The sequence below is a fragment of the Vombatus ursinus genome, unplaced genomic scaffold (assembly GCF_900497805.2).
Source record: "Vombatus ursinus unplaced genomic scaffold, bare-nosed wombat genome assembly UNPS02005659.1, whole genome shotgun sequence".
In the NCBI taxonomy this organism is placed as follows: domain Eukaryota; kingdom Metazoa; phylum Chordata; class Mammalia; order Diprotodontia; family Vombatidae; genus Vombatus; species Vombatus ursinus.
Window position 1 is genome coordinate 24,548,564 of NW_020945437.1, and position 22,997 is coordinate 24,571,560.

Sequence of the window (22,997 nt, forward strand, 5' to 3'; positions counted from 1 at the left end):
ATCATAGTTCTTACAATTCTCAAAGTTGTTTTTACAGTGTTATTATTGTACAAGTTCTTCTGGTTCTGCATATTTTATTCTGTATCAGTTTATTACCCATTTTCACTTACAAACAGTTACCTGGTTTTGGAATTGAGCTACTTCCAAGATCCAGAAATTCAAAACTCCCAGTTTGATCACAACTCCCTGTCTTAACCTCTTCCACTCATGCAAAACATGCTAGTCATCCTTATTTGGCTTCCATATTCTCCCAGTCCACCTCCCCCCACACACTTTGGTTTGCTTGTCTTTATATCCAGCTCAATGCCACATTAGTGTCTCACTCTCTTCAAGTTCCTTCCTTTCCTACCTCTTCCCCTTTTGCCTGTCTTGACTTGGAATTGTCATCCTTGGATAATCCTTACTATCTGATTTCTTTGTTTCTGCCACTAGTCTGCAGAGAAAAATAAAAAATTGAGCTGTTTCACCTGTTACAACTTTGTAGTATATTAGCTCAACTGGATCTTTGCCCAATAATCCTATGTTATCAACTAATTTTTTCATTTCCTACAAAGACTGTTTCAAGTATTTTTTTTCCCTCTCCTGAGCATCCATGTCTCTCTGTCTGTCTGTCTGTCTCTCTCTCCTCTCTCTCTCTCTCTCTCTCTCTCTCTCTCTCTCCCTCCTGTAATCTGCCCAGGGTCACCCATCTGCTAAGTGCCTGAGGCTGCATTTGAACTCAGGCCTTCTACCCACTGCACCAACTAGCTGCCCCTCTGTACTTTCTGCACCATTGGCCTTCCAGCTTTCTCATTTTGCTACTAAATTTCTTGTAAAAGTTGTCTATGCCCAATGCCTCCATTTAAAAATTTTCTTAAATATATTTTTATTTCATTAAATATTTCCCAAGTACACGTAATTTTTTAACAATCTCAGATTAAAAGTGATCTAATTGCTAAATCCAATGCCTTTTCTTTTTTGTTTTTTTTCTCCTCTTTTTGACTTGATACTCTTTTGACCACTCTTCTTCTTTGATACTAATTTCTTCCTTATCTTCAGAGATAGCCTTTCTCTTACCTCCGCAACTGCTGCTACTTTGTCTACTTTGCTGCCTTCTAATACTCTTCCTAGAAATGTATTGCTGATTTTTGTTAGTTTGTTTTGTTTTTTGGCTTTCCCTTCTCTTTTCTTCCTTAGCAATCTCGTTCATTCAAGGCTTCAATTGATGCCTTTATGCATGTGATTCCTAAATCTTATCTGTAGTCTTGGCCTTCTTTGTGATATCCAGACTCTTATCTCCAACTACTTTCAGAACACTTCCATCTTTTATATCCTATTGACACCTCAAAATCAACATGTCTAAAATTGAATTTAACTTTCCCCCTAATGTTGTTGCTCCTTCTGGTTTTATTATTCTTTCCTCCCTTGTCATCTATCCCTACTATAAGAATCCCATTTCAAGGTTTTAGTCTACACTCCTAAAACTATAGTTCACAAACCCCAGCTCTTGTTTATCGTTCACTAGTAATCCAGAGAACACAATTCAAAGCAAAAGCATTTACTGAAATGGTATAGGTTAAAAAAAAAAAGTAACAATAAAAATCTTCCCCATAAGCCTGGGGCTTACTGTCTCACAAATATACCCAATATCACTAGGAAAAGAAGATACAAAGAAGTTACAAGTGGAGAAGCACACATAGAGAACAAAGAGGCAGTTTGTTCCTCTGATACTATGGGTGAAGAAACAGTTTACCTTGATCTCATGGGCTCCACCAAAAGCTGCTTCTTTGGTTGCTGCTGGATGCTGTGTCAGTGAGCACTGCCCCAGTGATCCAGAAATCTCCCTTCTTTCTTAGAGGGTTAGATTCAGAAGTCATGCTATCTATGGAATTCAGAGCTCCCATGCCTGTGCTCTGAAGGCTTAGGGTTCAGGAATCAATGTCCCTGAATTCCTTTCTCGGGCTTCATGTAGGTTCTGTAGCCATGTGCTTCTGTTACAAGATACCATTGCCAGTAGGGATTTAAGACTGGAAGGAGAGGCAAGCTCCCTCACTTGCTTCACTCTCAAATAGAGGCAAGAGAAAAAGTAAAGCACAGAGAGTGAATTCTTGCTTTTTAAAGATCACCAGGGGAATGGCTAATACTTCACCCAAGACAGTTACCAGTTTGATGTATATCAGTTGCCTTCATCTAATGGCCAATGCCCTCTAATTCCGTCAGATTAATTGAGTGTGCAGGGCCTTGTACTGGGGAGCTAACAATATAGAGGGAGCAGGTCCAAATGCAAACCCTGTTCTCAAAGAGATTATCGTTTGAGAGGTGTTGGGTGACCTTTGTGCTCAAAGAGGACCAGAATGACAACACTATGTCAGGGTCAAGATATTGTGTGTCCAGCTGTGGCTGATCAGAACAATAAGAGCTCAGAAAACTCTACCACAGATCAGGCACAAATAGTCCATATGAACATTTGGAGTGGAGATGTCTCTAAATTTGACAATTTTTAGGGCACCTTTTCTAGCACCTTCCTCACCTCCTGGTAGGAGGTGAGTGGTGTGGTCCTTGAAAAAAAAAAAACCCAAAACTGCTCAACACAGTCCGGTGCAAGCTGTACCAGCACAGACTGGGCCCCAGCAAACCAGGAGCAGGCCTTGGGAGTGACTGAATCAGCAGTGGCAGCTGTTGCTTCCAGAGCTCTCAATCCACAAATGGTAAGGAGGTAGTACAATTGATGAGAACGAGAAGGGGTCTCTTTGTTGGCATTGGGGGCAGGACTCTGTTGCTTTGCCCATACTCATATCTGGGTCTCAATCCTGGGTGGCAGTCCTAGGGCAGAGAGGAGCACTAGCACACCAGAAATTTCAGCCACAGTGGAGCAGGGACCCTTGTCATAGTTCCAGGGCAGAAAACAGTGCTTGTGGTCACTTACAGACCAGACTACAAGTCAGGAGAGTAGTAAACACCTTGCCTTAGATAATACCATCTTGGAAGAACTGAAAAAGTACAGGTACCTAGAAGTATCTCTGAAAACAGCTGCAAAAAACTCTGAAGCTAGGGGCAGTGCATCCTGCCCCCTGGAAGCAGAGCCCCACTTTAATAAAGAGTTGCAAAGTCAAGAAATAGACTGGGAAAATGAGCAAGTGACAAAGGTACTCTGACCATAAAAAGTTACTATGGTAACAAGGAAGATCAAAATGCACACTCAGAAGATAACAAAGTCAAAGCTTCCAAGAAAAATATGAATTGATCTCAGGCCATGGAAGGACTCAAACAGTATTTTGAAAACCAAGTAAGAAAGGGAGAGGAGAAATTGGGAAGAGAAATGAGAGTGATAAAAAAAATCATGAAAAATGAGTCAACAGCTTGGTAAAGGAGAAACAAAAAAAAAGTACTGAAGAAAATAGCACCCTAAAAAACAGACTAGGCCAAATGGTAAAAGAGGTACAAAAATTTACTGAAGAGAAAAACTCCTTAAAAAGTAGAATTGGCCAAATGGAAAAGGACATACAAAAGCTCACTGAAGAATAATTCCTTAAATGTTAGAATTGAGCAAATGAAAGCTAATGACTTTACAAGAAATCAAGAAACAAAACAAAACCAAAAGAATGAAAAAATAGACAATGTGAAATATCTCATTGGAAAAATAACTGATTTGGAAAATAGACCCATGAGAGATAATTTAAAAATTATTAAACTTGGGAAAAAAATTATTAAACTTAGGGCAGCTAGGTGGTGCAGTGGATAGAGCACTGGCCTTGAGGTCAGGGGGACCCCTGAGTTCAAATATGGCCTCAGACCAAACATTGACACTTGCTAGCTGTATGACCCTGAGCAAGTCACTTAACCCCAATTGCCTAAAAAGAAAAAAAAATTAAACTCTTATTAGCCATGTGACCTTAGGCAAGTCACTTAATCCCACTTGCCTTGGCCTCCCCCCCCCAAAAAAAACACTGGACTACCTGAAAACATGATCAAAAAAGAGCATAGACATTTTTCAAGAAATTTTCAAGGAAAACTGCCTGATATTCTAGAACCAGAGGGTAAAATCGAAATTTAAAGAATCCAGCAATCACCTCCTGAAAGAAATCCCAAAATGAAAACTCCCAGGAATATTATAGCCAAATTCCAGGGCTCAGAGATCAAGAGAGAACATTGCAGGCAGCCAGAAAGAAACAATTCAAGTTTTGTGGATACTTGCCAGAATAACACAAGATTTAGCAGCTTCTATATTAAAGGATCAGTGGGCTTGGAATATAATATTCTGGAGGGCAAAGGAGTTAGGATTACAACCAAGAATCAATCACCTACCCAGTAAAACTGAATATAATCCTTCAGGGGAAAAAATGGATATTCAATGAAATAGAGGACTTTCAAGTCTTGATGAAAATAGCAGAGCTGAATAAAAAAATTTAACTTTCAAATACTTAAGAGAAGCATAAAAAGGTAAACAGGAATGAAAATTCATAAGGGACTTAATAAGGTTAAACTGTTTACATTCCTACTAAAGATGATACTTGTAACTTATGAAAAATGCTGCTCAGACACCCAGGGTTTTGCTGAATCCCACAGCAGCTTCAGTCAAGTGAGAAGACGACCATAGGACCTAGGCTGCCTGTATGCTGGGTTATGACTACAGCTTCCATTGTATCCACACGTGCTGCCTCATCACTTGCATGTCACCACAGGACTTTGAGGTAGGTAGAAATGGTAAAAATTGTATGGGTGATGTCTTTTGACTCTTGCATAAATTGGATTTAAATGAAACAGAATTGCATAATGTCATCAACCTCACTGTCTCTTACAGACTCCTTGAAGTCCAGTGGCAAGACAGAAGTCAAGACAAGTGGTGATGGCATGGGATGCAGTGGATGACCTTGGCATCTTTGATGTCCAACCAAGTTCTAAGGGCTCCACAGTGCCTGCTTTTGCTGCCTTCATGGCTATTGGAACAAATGTTCTCAACTGCCCATTCTACTAGGGGAAGTCTTCACTTGTGTGAAGTAGATACCCCACTAAGTCACTGATAGGTTTGAAGTCCCTCTGTTCCCCTTTACCTGGTTTAGCCCATTTTCTGAGATGGTTTTTACTATGGTATGGCTGCTACCCATACTACAACTTCTTGGAGCCACAGATTAGAATTGGGTAAATCAGGTAGACACCAAAAGTAGAATCCAAGCAGCCCTGGAAAGGGCTGGGCAGCCCCCACGCCCACTGGCCTTTTTAAAAAATCCTGAATCTTATGGTTTTGGCTCTCAGTAAGTTTTCTCAGTCCAAGTTCCTTCAATTCAACAAACCTTCAACTATCTCTCTGTAAGATGTATGTTTGGCACTAGGAAATATAAGCAGCAGCTTAGTTCTTACTCTCAGGGAGCTTACAATCTAATAGAGGGAATATAACATGTACATAAGTAACTATGCTAAAAGGTAGAATGGGATTGGAGAAAATGAGAGAAATCAAGTCAAAGGACTCCAGGAAAACATGAGATGCCAGAAACTACCTTTAGCTGGCGAAACAAGGAAGACTTCATCAAGAAAGTGCTGCCTATTCCAGGCCTTGAAGGAAGAGAAAGATTTCAAGTGCACATGATGAAGGGAAGCATTTCTGGCATGAAGGATGGCTTCTCTCAATGCACAAAGGTGGGAGAGGGCAGGACAGGATTAGGCAACAACAGTAGAATCTTACTCCCCTCCATGTACCCAACCCTCCAGTGACACTGGCCTGCTGGCTCTTCCTCATACAAGATACTCCAGCTCCTACCTCCATGCATTTTCACTGGCTGTCGTCATAGTTGAAATTTTCTCCTCTTCACCTTCACCTTTTAAGTTCCATCAAGTCTCAGCTAAAATTGCTCCTTCTGAAAGAAGTTTTTCCCCTCCTCAAGAGTACTACCATTCCTCTGACACTATGTCCATTTTATCCTGAATATATCTTATTTCTACATAGTTGTTTTCATATCATCTACCCCATTAAATTGTGAGCTCCCTGAAGGCAGGAATTGTTTTTGCCTTTTTCTGTATCCATTGTACTTGGCACATAAGTAGTCTGGCCCATAGTAGGCACTTAATAAATGTTTATTGACTTGACATGGAACATCAGCATGTGTAAAAGAGAAGAGTGTGATATAAGGATGAAGCCCCAGGTAAGGCTGTGATCAAATGGTGGAGAACCTTAAATGCTAAAGTCCTGTAGGCAATGAGGAGCCACAGATGGTGCTTGGTAAATAAATTGTCATATAAATGGGAGCTGTTATTATTTCACATCTTGCCTTGTGACTTCAAGGGAGATCTGGTTGTCTGAAAAACCCTTCAAGACAAGGTAGGCACTTGGAAGCAATAGAGAATAGTGGGAAAACACTGGCCTGGGATTCAAGAGACCTTGGCTTTGTCAGAGCCCTGCCACTGCCTCTAGTAGCTTATTTCCCCTCTCTGGGTCTCAGTTTTTCCAACCAACAAAGTGAGGAAGTTGGGCTGGATTCACTTCAATTTAAATATTTATTAAGGACATTTTGCCAGGTGCTGAGGATACAAGGGGAGAAATGGAGCAGTCCCTGCCTTCAAAGAGCTTACAATCTACTTGGATTTGGGGATGGCAACAGCATGTACACCGATGAGTTAATACAAAATATTTGCAAAGTAATTTCAAGGAGGAAGGGGGAAAGCTAATAACCTGAAAAACCTCATGGGGGAAGTAGCACTTGGCCAGTCTTGAATGACTATTTCTATGATCCCTTCCAGCTCTGACCATCTCTTCCTCTGTTTTAAGGTCTCTTTTCCAGGGACTCTACTTTTATGAATTTCTGCCGTTCTTGGCACACTGATATACCTCCTCCTATTCGATTCAATGGCAAAGATCAGAAAATATGTCCTAAGAGTCAAATCCAATAAATACCTGTCTGATAGCCTAGTGGCCTTTTACTGTCTGAGTACGGCCATTAGCAGCTGCCTTAGGGGGAAGGAAAACCACTAACATTTATTTTCCGTTTCAATACCTCAGCTCTCTCAGTTGCATCTTCCTGGGTTTTAATGACTGAGTAGGGCTTAGATCATCTTCCTTTGCTTTTAACACTGAGCAATTCCTAAAGGGCCAGTGTGTGTGTAAGATGGTTGGGAGCCCTCGTGCTGAGAAAGCAGAAAGGCTGGAAGCTTATGTACAGAGGCCACGTGCCTCCCTCCAAACCTCTTTGGGTTCTGTTGTGTCTGGACTGGTTTGGCTGATTAACAGAGGATGAAGAGAGGATGTGGGCAGGATGCTAAGCATTGCTGGGAGTGTTCCTCTAGCCCTAAGGATTTTGGCCAGGATTTAGGGCCTCTGATTTAGAAAGAGATGGGAAAGCCAAGAAGAGGGTGGGGGGCAGCAGCTCTCTGATCCTGAGACAGTTAAGAACAATGGAAGAGCCCTGAAATGTAGAACCTAAGAACGCAGGCTGTTTTGAGGATGGGAAGCAGATGGGCAGGCCTGGCAAACATTACATCAGGAGTAGTAGGTATAGATATGAGGAGAGAGGGCTCCAGAAGAGCTCCCCTCGATCCCTGGTCCTTCTTAGGACTGAGATAGACACAGGCAGCTGGAGGATGTGAAGTTGCTTTTTCTGAGTCATTTCTTAAGCTCTGCAGCCTGGCTTTAGCCTCATCATTCAATTGAAACTACTCTCTCCAGTGTTACCAATGATCTTTTAAATGGCCTTTTCTCCTTCCTCATCCATTTGACACAGTAAGCCCCCTCCTCAATGATCTTCTCTCTGGATTTTCACAATGACACTGCTCTCTTTCAATTTCTTTTGTCTTCCCTCGTCTGATTTCTCCATCTCCTTCACAGAATCTTCATTCAGGTCACATCTGCGAACTGTGGGTGTCCTAGGCCCTCTTCTCTTTTCTCTCTATAATCTCTTACTTGGCGTTCTCATAACTACCCATGGCTTCAATCATTCTCTCTATACAAATGATTCTCAGAACTGTACAGGCAACACTAATCTCTCTGTTTAACCTTCCTTTGCTTCCCCAGTTTAGCACAATGCCTGGCACGTAGTAAGTGCCTAATAAAAACTTGTTGGCTGACTGACATGAGGACCCTGTTGTCTTTCTTCTGTTTGCAGAGTTCTCACTCTGGCTTCCCACGGTCTGCTTCTCTTCTGAGCTTGACTCTAGATTGCTGGAGGTCCTGCTCCTTGAAGCAGCTTCCTGCCTAAGGTGGTTATGTCTCCCTCCCTAAGGAGTCTGTATCTGCGTCTGTCTGCACTGTATGACTCTCCATTCCTTGTAGGATTCGGTGTCTCCTACTGGTCTAGTGATTCTGCCAGGTACCCATGCCCTGAGCCTTGAGCTCCTCTGGGGTTAGCTATTTCAATCCATCCCCCTGAGGCATGAGTTATTTTTCTCAGCCAATCTTGACCGTCTGAGAGGGAACACTTGTTCCTCCTAAAGGCTGCTTGATGTAGGCTTGACAAGTTAGCTCAACACCTCATTAACACCTTGTGACTACATTCAGAGCCTTCCTGTAGCTACAGATCCACAAAGAAGCTCGGAAGAGAACACAAACTGGGTGATTCCGTTACTATCTTGCCACATTTAATAGACACTTAAAAAAAAATATGTCATGGAGGTTCACGTTTGCTTATTTAGCCCTCTTTTTTCTTTGCATTTGGAAATGTTTGTTGATGATTATTAAATTCACAGCAAAACATATGAATAAAAAGGAAAGTAAGGTGGTATCATTGTGGGTAATTTTAAGGGGACTTGGAATGCCAGGCTTAGGAGTTTAAACTCTATTCAGTAAGCATGAGGGTGCATGGAACCTTCACAAGCAGAGAAGTGATGAGGCCAAGTGGAAAGAATATGAGCTCTAGGAAGACCTGGATTCAAATCCCACCTCAGGCACTTACGGTGTGACCCTGGACCAGGGATGGGGACCCTGCAGCCTCGAGGCTACATGTGGCCCTCCAGGTCTTCAAGTGCGGCTCTTAGACTGAATCCAAACTTCAAAAACAAATCCGCTTAATAAAAGAATTTGTTCTGCAAGACATGCTGGGTTATTCTAAGTCCAGGCCAGGCCTGGACAAATCATTTTCCTTCTCCATGCCCCAGTTTCTAGATGAAAGAACCAAACTTGATGGCTTCTAAGGTTCCTTTCAGCTCTAAATCTATGATCTTGTGACCTAGGTTGAGATGTCACCTGTGTGAACTTGATGACTTACCTCTGCTCCTCATCTGTAAAATGAAGAGGTTTGTGTGTATGAGCCTTGGGGGATACTTGTGGTTGGAGGGCATGAGCTGGATAAGGATCCAGCAAAGTATCAAACACCTAGGTTTTGAGCCTGAGGGAGTAAAGGACTGAGGAGTAATCAGGTAGAAGAACCAGTAGAGTGTGGTGTCCTGAAAACCTAGAGAGAAGGAATGAATGCCGAAAATGCTATGGAGGCAGATCAACATGAATGTGGTGATTGATTGGATATGAGAAGTGAGGGAGAAAAGTGAGAGGCATAGGGGAAAAAGCATTGATTTGCCTTGGGAAAAGGGGAAGAAGTACTTGAGGCCCTCCTTGGGTCTGCAGATGCCACAGGGGTGGCAGCCAGGGTGCTGTTCAACTTTGGCTCAGAAGAGCCAAGAGGAGGCATGGTACTACGGTGAAAAGAGTGGCCTCAGGACCTGGTTCCAATCCTTGGTTCTGCTACCCACTGCTTGTATGTTGTGAAATATGACCAAATCTTTATGGGCATCAGTTTTCTCATCTATAAAATGAGGGACTAAAGCATCTCTAAGGTCCTATAATCCTATGACTGGGAAGTCATTGTCCAGGGTCTGAAAGCTCAGGCTGGTCAGGCAGGTACACAGACAATTATCCTTGTGCAGCCGTTGTGGCCAGATGCAATGGAATCTTCACTCTTATGTTAACAATCCACAAAGCCACTGATTTAAACATTCAGCAAGGAACTAAGCTTCTCTGGCTACCTTGATACTGATCTCTTTCAAGAAGAGTTCATAGACTTCTCAGGGAGTGATTCTGGGCAGCCTGGTGCTGGAAACACACAACCCACCCTCGGAGAATGGATTTCTGTTGTGTTCCTAGAAGCCCTGATTCCTTTTCCAGGGAGTCTACATCTTAGATTGCCTGAAAAAACTGAGGGTGTGGTAATATGGACAAGAGAAGATCTAACAGGGCATGTGAGAGCTGTCTTCAAGTATCTGAAGGGCTGTCATGTGGAAGATGGATTGCACTTATTCAGTGTGGCCCCAAGGGACAGATCTAGGAGCCATGGGAGGAAGATGAAAGCAGACAAATTTTCAGCTTAATATAAGAAAGAGCCTGTAAATAATCAGAATTATTTCATAATGGAACAGTTGTTTGGAATGGTAGTGAGTTCCCTATCCCTGGGGAGTAGGGGATAGAAGTTCTGTAAGAGTCTGGATGGCCACTTGGGAGGAAAGCCCTACAGGAAATCCATTCTCTATATACAGGTCAGACTTGACCTTGAGCTTGTCTTTGGTTTGGGATTCTAAGATTCTCTGACTGCAATTGACCCAGGTTTTAAAAGGATGAAACATACACACAGGGGCTGCTAAGGAGACCAGAGATTATGGCCAGAGTCCAGACCCCAACACAGGTCCTGAACAGATGGGGAGCTCTGAGATCAGCCTTGGCTTCCTGTGGGCACCGGCTCACTACCTCCCTGGGCATGGGGCAGGGCAGCAGGACCAATCTGCTGATGCTAAGGGAGGCTGGTCTGCTGTTGCAGCAATGCCCAGCCCACATAAGTTCCTAGCAGGGGAATATGCTGTGGACACACTGCCACCTGCGGGCTGTTCCTGGAATAACACCAGGTGAGGCTGCTGAGAAATCAACACCCACGAACCAGGTCATAGGAGAAAGAAGGGGCCTTAGGGAACATCTAGTCCAACCCCTCCTCTTTTTACAGAGAAGAAAACCAAGGCACACTATTAAAAATGTGAGCTAGACCTATATGAACTGATGCAAAGCAAGTCAGAACTGGGAGATCATTGTGCGTAGTAACAGCAATGTTGTCATGACGATCACCTTGGCTATTCTGATCAGTGCAATGATCCAGGACAATTCGAAAGGACTCATGATGAAAAGATGCCATCCACCTCAGAGAAATGATGAACTTCCAAGTGCAAACTGAAGTGTGATTCCCCTGTCCCCTTTTTTTTTTTTTTTTGCAGTTTTGCATGATTTCACATGTACAATTGATGTCATATTGTTTGCCTTAGTGAGTGGGAGGAGAGAATCTTTTGATTTTAAATCAAAATTTAAAAAGATTGTTAAGTATTTTTTTAAAAAACGGAAAAGTGTGAGTTATTATTATTATGGCTGGGAAGAACTACAGAGGACATAAAACATACATAGTTTTTGGGAGGAAACAGATATAATGTAGCCCAGGGGTTCTTAAACTAGAGAACATGGATCCCCAAGGGATCTGTGGACAGGTTTCCTCTTAACAGGGAATTTTCAATGTTTTGATAGCCATCTTTCAACATAACTTGTTTCTTTTGCAAACCTAATTTTATGCATTTTAAGATCTTGTTCTGAGAAGGGAATCATAGTCTTTACAAGACTACCGCAAGTGTCCAAGTCTCACTAAAGTTTAAAAATTCCTGATCTAGTCCAACTGAGATCCAGAGAACAGAACTGACTCGTCCAATGAGCTAGTGACATCACTAAAACCGGACCCTTGCTTCCTCTCCCATGAGCTCCCACAGCCCTTCAGAGCCTGATTGGTGCGGATGTGCCAGGGCGGCCCATTCCTGAATCAGTTGTGCCATGAAAGTTGTGGGCTGCAACATCAAGGGAAAATTGGAGTTCTTTCTTGGGAAGGCAGGCCCAAAGTAAGGGTCCTCTCACAAATAAGCTCAGCACACAACGGAGCAGTATGACAGCTGTTTTTATTAGTGGAGTTCTGGAGCCTCTGGGCTCCTGTCTACACAGGACAGAACATTAGAGCCTATACAGTTGCCACCACCACTGAGTGCAAACCCAAGATGTTCCAGAATGGCTACGTGGATCCCCAGATAGGGGGAGGGGAGAATGACCAGAACTGGAGGAAAGACACGGCATGGCCTCATAGAACTCTGAAGCCCCTAAAGACCTTCCAGCTCAACCATCTAGTTTTACAGATAGGGAAACTAAGGCCAAGGGAGGAGGCGTAACTTGCTCATGGTCAAAAAGGAAGTAAAGGACAAATCTGGGACTAGAGCTGAAGGCCTCCCATCTCCCAAGCCAGGGCTTTTGGCATGACCTTCTTCCATTGCTCAAACTGTGAAGTCAGTGAGATTTGTATCCAGTGCCCCGTTTCCTCTTTCTATGCCCTTCCTCCCCCTGAAGTCCAAGGACCATAGGCATCCTCTTACTCTCTAAACCTGACTTTCCCCACTGAGACCTTAGAGCATGAACGAGATTCATCTTGGGAGCTGTTTGTATTTAAAGAGGAGTCTAGTGAGGACAGTGATTAATTCAGACCAAAACAACTATCCTGGTGGGATTGTAGGTACAAAGGACAGGCAGACGGGAGGAAGGAAAGGATCAGATTTGGGGGGAGAGGTGGGATGGAGGCCTTCTTGCATTCAGTCCTCTCTGTTTCCTTTAAAGACTGGCTGGGTTTTCTCCCCATCACAATTTTTGTGCTGGGCCTACACTGCCACAGTGGGAGGTGGGGAGGTGGTAACACCAATGGGAGCGGCTTAGGCTGGTGCTCTGGCCTGGCCTTGGAGACCCTGCTCAGACACAGTACTCCCAGCCTCAGACCAACTTGTGTGTACTAGGGGAAAAACGAGAGTGAAATGCCTAGTGTCACCGTTTCCAGCTTTCTCCCTTGGTTCTGTTTTTGTAGTGCGGTGAGGGTGATAACCATAGGTCTACGGTCCTCCCAAAGACAGAGAAGACCGCTTTTGTAGGCTCCTGAAAGGCAGGCCCTCCTAAGTTTACATTCTTCCCAACTCAACACAGGTAAGGCATTTTCACAGAAGCATTTTCATTCACAGCTCTTGTTAAGCTGGAAGGGCCTTCAGAGAGTGTGTTTACTCCAACCTCCCTTCTAGGCCAGGAATCTCTTTCAGTCTCCCAGTTCAGGGGTCATTCAGCTGGAACACCTCCATGGACAGGGAATTCACTCCCTCTCAATTAGCCCTTTCTATTGTGGGATAGACCCGCTAGCAATTTCTTCCTTCTCTTGATCTGGCTTTATGGCTTCCGCCCATTGGTCCTGCCAAGACGTCTAACCCAAGCACTTAGCACAGTGCCCGGCACATAGTAGATGCTTAATATATACTTGCTGACTCACCCCTCCTCCATAGGATAGCTATCAAAGTATGTGCTGGCAGGACTCTGCTCTTTAGAATACGCACCCCAAATTCCTTTAGCTTATCTATGAATAAACATTTCTAGAGACTGTGGCAGGATGAGAAGATGCAAGCAGATCTTTCCTGGCCCCTGGACACCCAGGGCTACACAAAGTCATTCTGGTTACTAGAGCCCTGATGGCTAAGAGGTAAGTACCTCAGGTTCCAAAGGAGCCCAAGGCACATTTCACCTCCTCACATCCTGGGGAAGGGGGAGAGCTCCCTAGATGCAGCCCTGGTTCCCTGTATGTAAGCTCCCACGTGACATGCCAGCAATTCTTGTTACTTTCCAGCTTCCTTGCCTGGGCAAATAAAACCCAGCCTTCTGCACCTGGCTGTTCAAACATTTGGAACTAGTCCCAGTCCACCAGGGCCACCCCTTAAGGAGGAATGCCCCCAGGGAGAGAGCTCCTCTCTCCTCTGCCTACTATGTGGGCTGTCAGAACCAGACTTTGGCCTGGCTGGCAGGGGTGGAGGAGTGAGTGTAAGTATGGGAAGGAGGCTAGAAAAGGGTGTTGGGATGAGGATGTATCTATGGTCCTCTCTCTTTCTCTACTGAACTGTGTGTGTACCAGTGTGTTTTTAGGGGAAGGGAGAGGAGGACTTATGTGTTTCTGTGTGTGGTGGGTATGTGTGCTAGGAGTATCTGTAAGAATGTAATTGTGTTAGGGGGCAGCTAGGTGATGCAGTGGATAGAGCACCGGCCCTGAAGTCAGGAGGACCTGAGTTCAAATCCGGCCACAGACCAAACACTTGACACTTATACTAGCTGTGTGACCATGGGCAAGTCACTTAACCCCAATTGCCTAAACAACAAAAAAAACAAACAAACAAAAAACCAAGAATGTAGTTGTGTTTGATGTGCAGGTGAGAAAGAAGTTTCTGGTTTAATTCCCTGGGTAGGAAGGTATGTGTGTGTAATGGGGATGCGTGAAGGAACCACTCAGACTTACAGCCACAGCTGGAGGTGGGGGTGTCACTGTGGGATATGGTGAGAGCCAAGACATCCTATATCTATTTTGGTAGTTGGAGCACAGAAGGGCACAGGCGTTAGAGAGACTGTAAATAGCCAGAGCTTGACCACAGCAAAGGCTGAGGGAACAAAACCCAGTCCTTGGGATTCTGGGGAGGTCAGGACAGTACCATCAAGGAGAATTTTATGCCATGGACATATAGGCATCTACTGAGGGCCAGGGCCAGGGCCAGGGTCAGGGTCAGGGTCTCCGTCCAATGGTGGGAGAATCTTCAGGCACTCCCGGGTGTGAGGCCTCAGAACCAGCAGGGCATCCACATGAGGGAGCCCAGGGCTGCACCTGTGGCAGCCCCAGCCAACATGCCCATAGCGAGCTCACCCCCGGTATCTCTGCCGTAGTATGGTGAGTCACGCAGGATGACGTGGGTCACTCCTGGAGCTGTGCGGAAGAGAGTAAAGGGGAAAGAAAGGAAACTGTAAATTTAGGAAGGAGCTGAGGGGAGGAGATGGCGCACACGGTCTTCAAAACCCATTCTAAATCTGATTCTTCTGGGAAGCTCTCCCTGGCCACACATACCCAGCTCCTTTGAATGCACTGTCTGTACCTTTCAAAGAGCATAAAAATGGGGCCTCATTCTCTGTCTCTCCCTCAAACTGGGAGAAGATAGCTGAAAGCAGAACTATCTCCTGGAGCACAAAAGGAAAGACTAGCTGGGTCCATTTCCTGAGGGAATATTATGGGATAAGGGGAAATCAGGAGGGTCAGGGGCCTCAGAAGGAAAAAGGCCTGCTTGGAGCCAACACCCTGAGGAAGAGTAACAGAGACTGGGAAGGAGGAAGAGAGGGCTAAGGATAGAGTTGGGACCAGGTCTTGAGGTAGAGATTGGGGCTCATAAAATCCCAGAATCTCAGAGCTGGAAGGAAAGTTAACTCAACCCAAAATCTCTGGAGGGTTGCATACATCAACTAATAATGATCTTACTACCTCCAAAGGTAGTTAATTCAACTTTGGACTTTTGCAAAGACTTTCCCCTTTCCAACCTACCCTCTACCCCTGGCAACCAACTAATGGGGCCCATTCTTCATTAAGTCTCCACATCCCAAGCCCTCAGAAAACTCCCTTCTCTCCTGGGGCTCAGGGTCCAGGGAAGGGTCCATACCTCCATACTGGGGCCCATAGTAGCCAGTGCGGATGTAGGTGGCATCGTGGGCATTGGGTGGCACCATTTGGTAATAGTCATCGTAGGGGTCATAGATGCGTACCTGGGGACAGAGTCAAAGTTCGAAAGTGGGGAGGGAGAGGTTTCTGCCCCAGTCCTCAAAGTCTTCTCCCTTCTCCCCCCAATTTTCTCTCCACAAGCTTCCAACATCAGACCTAAGTGTAGTCTCTGACTCATATCTCATCCTCTTGCCCCTGCCCTGAACCCAGCCTTGGGCCCTGAAACTCTTCTCCCTGGTCCAAAGTCCTCAGGCTGCCTTGTATGGCACTTCTTTTGTGTCCCCTAGACCCACTTCACACCCCAAACCATCTCCAAACCACTATATGTCTTGTTTCTCAGCTCCTCCTGCTAAATGCCTGAACCTTACAGGGTGGTAACTCTCTAAGAGACTCAGGGATAAGGGGACGTAGCAGTCAACCTGTCTATTTTACAGTGGAGGAAATTAAGGTCTGGGGAAGAGAAAAGCCAGGGGCAGAGCCACAAGTGGAGTCCAAGCATTGCGCCTTTGAGCCCTCAGGGAGCTATCCACTTCCCTAAGGTGCACTGTCTCCCTAAGAAATCGCTCTGATAAGAGGGATAGAGGAGAAACTCTTGGTCTTGTAACAAGTCTTCCAAAAAACATGACCCTTTCTGTTGTTGAATTTGAGTGTAGATAGATAGACTAGGAAGTTCCTGGGGGCAAGTCTCTTCCTCCTATATCTCTCATAGCAGCTATACAAGAATATTATTAGGGAAATGCTGGGGACAAAATAGAACAAGCCATTTCTATTTTCTATATGCCCCCCAGGAGAAAGCCAGTGGGCTTCTTCTCTCCATGGTCCTGAAATTCATTTTTCTGACTGCCTTTATGGGTAGCTCCTAGGCTCCTCCCATCCAGAGTTCTAATGCTATCTTCCTAATCCCCACCCCCAACACTTCTGGCTCACCCAAGGAAGTCACCTGTGCCACCAAGGGCAGGCACAATCTACCCACTGCAGAACAGAGCAGGGCCTACCATACCACAGCTCCGTGAGGGAGGCAGCCTAACGGTGATTGTTACCAATTTAAAGAGGAAGAAACTGAAGATCAGAGAAGTGACTTGTCTGAAAGTCATGTAGCCATTAAGGGAGAGTCAACTCAATCCTCCTGGGGGATTGAAAGAAGACTGAAATAGAGCTCATCCCTTTAACTCAGGCTCCCAAAAAGGTGGGGGAACAGGGCTGAGAGGTTAAAGAAAGGGACATGGGAATGGTGAGACTTTCCCTTAACCCCCAGATACACACAAGTGAACAAAATACTGGTGTGCAAGCATAGCAGACAGGGTGCTAGAGAGAAATAAAGATGAACAGAGAATCAGAAATACAGAGACCTAGAAAAAGACAGAAGTCAATTTAACTCAACAAACCCTTACCTGTTGTCTACTGAATGTAAACCCTTGCCCTTGATGCTGGAGAAGATATGTAGTTAAGGCCCAATTCAATTAAACAAGCATTTATTAAGCACCTACCATATGCAAGGCACTGTGCTTGTTGCTGGGGATAGAAAGACACAAATGGAATAGTTCCTTCCCTCCAAGAGCTGATAGTGTACTGAGGGATACACCATATAAACAGTTACAACAATACACAGTGATTTAAGGAGGGACAGAACACTAGCTTCTGAAACGATCAGGAAAGGAATCATTTAGGAAATGACACCTAAGCCGCACCTTGAATAAATGAAGGATTCAAAAAGATGGAGCTAACAAGGGAGTGCATTCCAAGAATGGGGGATAGCTTCTGTAAAGGAAGAGCAAGAGAACCCAGGGAGAGGCCAATGGATGCAAAAACTGATGCATAGTCACATATAGTCGGAGTTAGAGCCAGAGAGACAATGAAGAGGATACTAATCCAATGGGCCCATTTATCGTTAGATGGGGTTCTGAGGCCTGAGTAGGGTATACTGTCATTTTTTCCCCTCTCCATCCATCAGAACTGACTGTCCAACCCAGTGTAGGATGACCAGAGGCTGAAGCCAAAGCTGGAACCATATATTCATGGGTCTTCCACCGAGTTTAATAACTGGCTACAACCTGTGCCCCCTCAGATACACCCAAACACACTCAGCAATGGACTCTGGGATTTGGGAATATTAAAAATATGTGGCCCATAGATACTCCCCATAGCCCACAGGATAAACTCCAACACTCTTAGCCTGGCCTTCAAGGCCCTCCACAATGTGACTTCAAACTCCTCTAACTATATTTGCATCAATCTCTCACCTCATGCCATTGTCTCAGGGTCTCTCTCTCTTCCCAATAAGGAAATGTCCCTTCAGGGGCAAGTGGCCCAAATCTTTCTTCAATCTCACTGTTGTCTTTCACAATACACTAGGTTTATTTGGGCTTCCTTCTTCTTCATGTGCCTTCTTCCCTATTCTCCAAACCTTTCCTATTCTTCCAAGTCCACTTCTGGTGACACCTCTTCCAGGAACCTTTATCTGATGCTTATATTCAGAAGGGTTCTTGTTCTCTCTCTCTCTCCTCATTCCCCAAAGCCTTGTGTGCATGCATCTGTCTCTATCTTTTAGTCCCTATCACTCAATGCCCTGTACTAGCTATAGCATCATATAAGTACTATGGCCTCAGGGTAAAGTGTTGTATGTGCAGTTAGATTAAAATCCTGTCCCTAATACTAGTTGTGTGACCTTCTTCATCTGTAAAATGGGGATCATTCCCAGAATACTTACCTCCCAAGATTGTTATGAGGTTCAAAAAAGATAATGTATATAAAATAATTTGCATACATTTAAGCTCTATATAAATGTCAGCTATTATCATTAGTTATGTTTGTACCTACTCACTAGATTGGGAACTCAAAGGGTACAGAGACTGGGTCTTCTTAGAGCTGTAACTAGGAATTTTTGTGCCTGGAATAAGTGGCACAAAACATGCCCTCAGCCGACTGAGGGGAAATGAGTAGAAGATATCTCTCTGTTGGGAAGAGACAGAGACCCCAGGTCACTAGCACGAGATGCTTTGTGGGATGGCCACCACATGGGATTTGGAGGGGGAGCACTGTAGAGTAGACCATGGGAAGAGTTTATTGCAGTTCACTATCTCACAGTTTTCTGTTTTAATTATTTTGCTTACTAGGCACTGAAGGACTGCAAATGCTATCAGTTCTTTCTAAGTTCAGTTTCCTGGGACAAGCCTCCTGTTGCCCTACACTCTGGGGTCATATTGTCTTTGTATCTTCTGAAATGTAAGGCTTCAAATATAGCAAGTAACATAATTATACCCAGTAGAATGTAAACTCTTTGAGGGCAGAGGTCTCATTTTTTGTTTCTGTATCCTCAGTGCTTAGCACAGTGCCTTGCATAGTACCCTGTACATAGGAGGCACTTAATAAATGAACTGGCCAAAGAAGAAGGGACCCTATGTTATGATGGGACTAGACAATAGTTTCATTAATTCATAAGTAAGAGAAAGAAGGCAAGAAAGTTATTGCCAGACAGAGAATTTTGAGAGTTTCAGATGTTGGTGATGGAGCAGTTCTGAGCAAAGTTCCAAGGTGAGGCTGTTGTTTTTTTCTTTTAAAAAACTGTTCATGTTTGTGTGAATAAAATATTATTTAATTTGAAAAATAAAACAAAGAGGTGATTTAGTCCATATGCCTCTTTTTACAGAAGAGAATGAAACCCAGGGAGGTAGAGTTACTACTAGGTCACACAGATAACAAGTGGAGAGTTGTGATTCCAACCCAGGATTCTTACCCCAAATTCAATGCTCTTTTTTTTTTTTTTTTTAACTGTATCATGGAGGAAACTGATGCCCAGAGAAGGGAAGGGACTTGCTCAAGGTCACACAGCTCCTGAACAGAAACTACCTTCAACAAATGAACTAAAGGCAAGTAGGTGGCGCCACAGTGCACAGAGCACTGGACCTGGAGTCAGGAAGACCGGAGATCAAATTTGGCCTTACACTTAATAGATATGTCAATCCAGGTAAATCACTTAACCTCTTTCTACCTCAGTCTCCTCCATCTGTAAAATGGGACTCATAATAGCACTGACCTCCCAGGGTTGTTGCAAGGATCTAATGAGACAATACTTATATAAAATGCTTTGCAAACCTTAACGTGCTCTATAAATGCCAGTTATTATTAATACTAAGGAAAATTTTAGCTACATGTTTTAAATTTTGTAATTTTCTTTAAATCATGTATTACAACAAAGAATCACAAAACAAACCTTATCTTAAGATTTTTAGTGTGTTAAAAATTTCATTAAAACACACACAAATTGGGTGCAGCTAGGTGGCGCAGTGGATAGAACACAAGCCCTGGATTCAGGAGGACCTGAGTTCAAATCCAACCTCAGACACATAACACTCACTAGCTGTGTGATCCTGGGCAAGTCACTTAACCCCCATTGCCCCCCCCCCGAAAAAAAGAACACACACAAATCTTTTTTTTTTTTTGCTTGCTATTATGGATAATAATTGCATCATAATAATAGCATATTAATATTGCATAACAATAGCACCCACCTTCCAGGGTTGTTGTGAGGATAAAATAAGGTAAGTGTAAGGTGCTTTGTAAATCTTGAAGCGCTATGTAAATGTTATCTATTATTATTATATTTCCAACAGGAAATTTATCAAATGTGGACTATGTGCCAGACCCTTGCACTAGAAACAAAGACAAAAAAAGGGGAGGGGGGAGCGTAGTCTCTGCCTTTACGAAGTTTACATTCTACCGGAGGGAGGGCAATGATACATGTTATGTATATGGTAAATAAATACAAGATTATTTAAGGAGGGAGAGCCTTCCACCACATAGAGGACTTGGGGGGGAGAACATGCCTCCAAGCAGAAACAAGCAGGCAGGCTTTTGGTGGGAGAGAGGGTGGAGATGAGGAGGTGGCGAACGCATCAACAAGCGGGCAGGTGTGAGGTAACCACTGGTGCCGTGCTGCGCATGCCCGACTTTGTTTGCATTCTCTCCCTCTTTGCCTTCTTCCCCTCTGGGTTGGGGACCCCGCCCTAAGCATGGACTGGCTCGCCTGCAGCCAATCAGAAAGGGACATGCAAATGAAGATTGTTCCGCAGGGGACTACCCTACCAGCCCTTCTCCCGCGCCCACTCATCTCCAGGTGCCCCTGAGTATTTAAGCAAGACCAAGTCTCTGACAGAAAAGGGGTAATTTATGAAAGGAAGCCTGCTCTGCGAGAGCGCTGTGCACACAGGTGGTCCTCCCCAGCACAGACACAGGGGAACAAGCTGATTCACCTGTCTCCACCTCTGCCCCCACTTCTCACCCCTACGGCACCAGATACATAGGGACACAGAGTTAGGGATATCTAAGGGGAATTTCCCACCTTTTTTCTAGTGATACTCAAGAGTCTTATCCACCAGCAAGGATTTTAGTCAATTCTTACTTTTCTTTTTGTATTCAAAGAGGTTAGAACAGTGCTGTGTCCACTGTAGGGGTTTAATAAATGCCTTATTCACTCACTCACTCACTCATTCATTCACTCACTCACTCATTTGTCAGGGGTAGGGAGGAAGCCCCTGTCCTCCAACCAGCTCTGCCGCAGGAGGAGTCAACGGGCCTCATTCATCTCACCCCATGACACGGCTGCCCAGTCACCCACTCCCTCAAGCCTCCCTTCCCTACTTCTCTGTCCTAACTCTGGCCAAGTCTTCACACACTCTCTGAGCCTTGAGTCGAGACAATCCAGGAGCTGATCTGCCCCCAGGCCAGGCCATATGCAACTCTTTCCTGCTTTTGCGGTCAAGTCCCTTGGCTTCCTGCCAGGCCGTTGTACCCACACTCAGCAGCCCCTCTACACACCTCCTGATGTCAAACTTGCCTCCCTCTTGCTGAAGTTTGATACTAGCCATTCCTTGGCTCTAATCTAAAACAAGGCCATCACCGATACCTCTGCATATGCTATGCAAGGATCAAGGGAAGGAACTAGGAATGTTCAACCTCAAGAAAAGACTTACGGGGAATAGAAGAGCCACCGTCAGGTATTTGAAGGGCTGTTGCCTGGAAGGGTGAGGCTTAGTTCTGCTTGGCCTCAGAGGGCAGAACTAGGAACGAGGTAGGGTTGGGGGGGTGTGGAGGAAGAAGTGGCATAGAGAAAGATTTTGGCTCAATATAAAGAAAGACCAAAGCATGGAATAGTGGAAAGTAAGAGTTGTTGTTCAGTCATGTCTGACCCTTTGTGACCTCATTTGGCAACTTCTTGGCAAAGATATTAGTGTGGTTTATCATTTCCTTCTTCAGCTCATTTTACAGATGAGGAAACTGAGGCAAACAGGGTTAAGTGACTTGCCCAGGGTCATATAGCTAGTAAGTGTGTGAGGCCACATTTGAACTTGGGTCTTCCTGACTCCAGGCCCAGCTCTCTATCCACTGTGCCACCTACCTGCCCCAGAAAGTAAGAGACTGAGGTTCAAATTCCAGCTTAGATCTTTACTAGCTGTGTAACCACAGGCAAGTCACAACTTTCCTGGACCTCAGTTTCCTTATCTGTAAAAACAGGGATAACAATCCCTTGTCCTATCTACTTCACCAAGGTGTGAGGCTCAAATGAGAAAATGGATGAAAAGAGCCTTGACTGCCATCTCTACATGCCCATTATTGTAATTCATTAGCACTATCAAAAGTAGAATGGAGGGTCTCAACAACTACACATTGGCTAGACTTTGGGCATGTTGTAGCAGGGATTTGGGTTCAGGTATTATTATAATAATAACGATGATCATAATGATAATAAAAGCTAGTATTTATATAGTGCTTTAAGCTTTGCAAATCACTTTACTACATATGTTAACTCATTTGATCCTAACAACAACTCTGGGAAGTAGGTGGTACTATTATTATCCCCATTTTACAGATGAGCCAACTGAGACAGAGATTTAGTGATTTGCCCAGGATTAGGTCCCTTCCAATGCTGAAATTATGGTATTATCTGTGAAGATTCTCCCCTCCTCCCTCTCCCTCCCTCTCTCTCTCTCCATGGTCCTGATCTGAGTGCATATCCCTTCCCACCCAGAGGCCCCCAGTGCCTCCCTTTCTATCCTTCCCACAGGGCTGCCTCTGACCAGGTCTTCTCCCTGCTCAGCCACCTCCCACAGTTTCCCTCAGACCATAGGTGAAAAGCCAGACTCCTTAGCCTGATATTTGGAAGCTCCGATGGTATGGTTCCATGGAGGTCAGCCTCAGCTCCCAATACTCCCTTTTCCCCTTGTCCTCCAGGAGCACTAGAAGGATTCCCCACTACCAACTTCCCATGCCCACGTCCATCAGGTTCTGACCTGTCTCTGTGACTTTGCTCAGGCTGCCCTCCCTGCCCCCTTCCCCCACCTCTTCCTCTCCCTTCCTCCTTCCCTCCCTCATCTCTACCTCAGTCGATCCTCTCCAAGGCCTAGCTTTAGCCCCATCCTCTTGGAAGCCCTCTTTGATGATCCTAGTCCACAAGGATCTGAGCGTCTCTATCCTTCTCTGTCCCCA

At 44.6% G+C, this 22,997-nt stretch overlaps 1 protein-coding gene across 2 annotated transcripts in view; it reads right to left on the bottom strand.

The window, feature by feature from the left end:
- Positions 1 to 14,173: 14,173 nt before the first annotated feature.
- The window catches only part of PLEKHB1 (pleckstrin homology domain containing B1), a 36,464-nt gene continuing 27,640 nt past the window's right edge, over positions 14,174 to 22,997 (bottom strand). For both annotated transcript variants that reach the window (XM_027848272.1, XM_027848271.1), the window contains exons 6-7: positions 15,457 to 15,559; positions 14,174 to 14,735 (exon numbers count right to left, since the gene is read on the bottom strand). In XM_027848272.1, the coding sequence (XP_027704073.1) occupies positions 14,593 to 14,735; positions 15,457 to 15,559 (246 nt within the window). In that variant the 3' untranslated portion in view covers positions 14,174 to 14,592. The remainder of the gene's footprint in view (positions 14,736 to 15,456; positions 15,560 to 22,997) is intronic.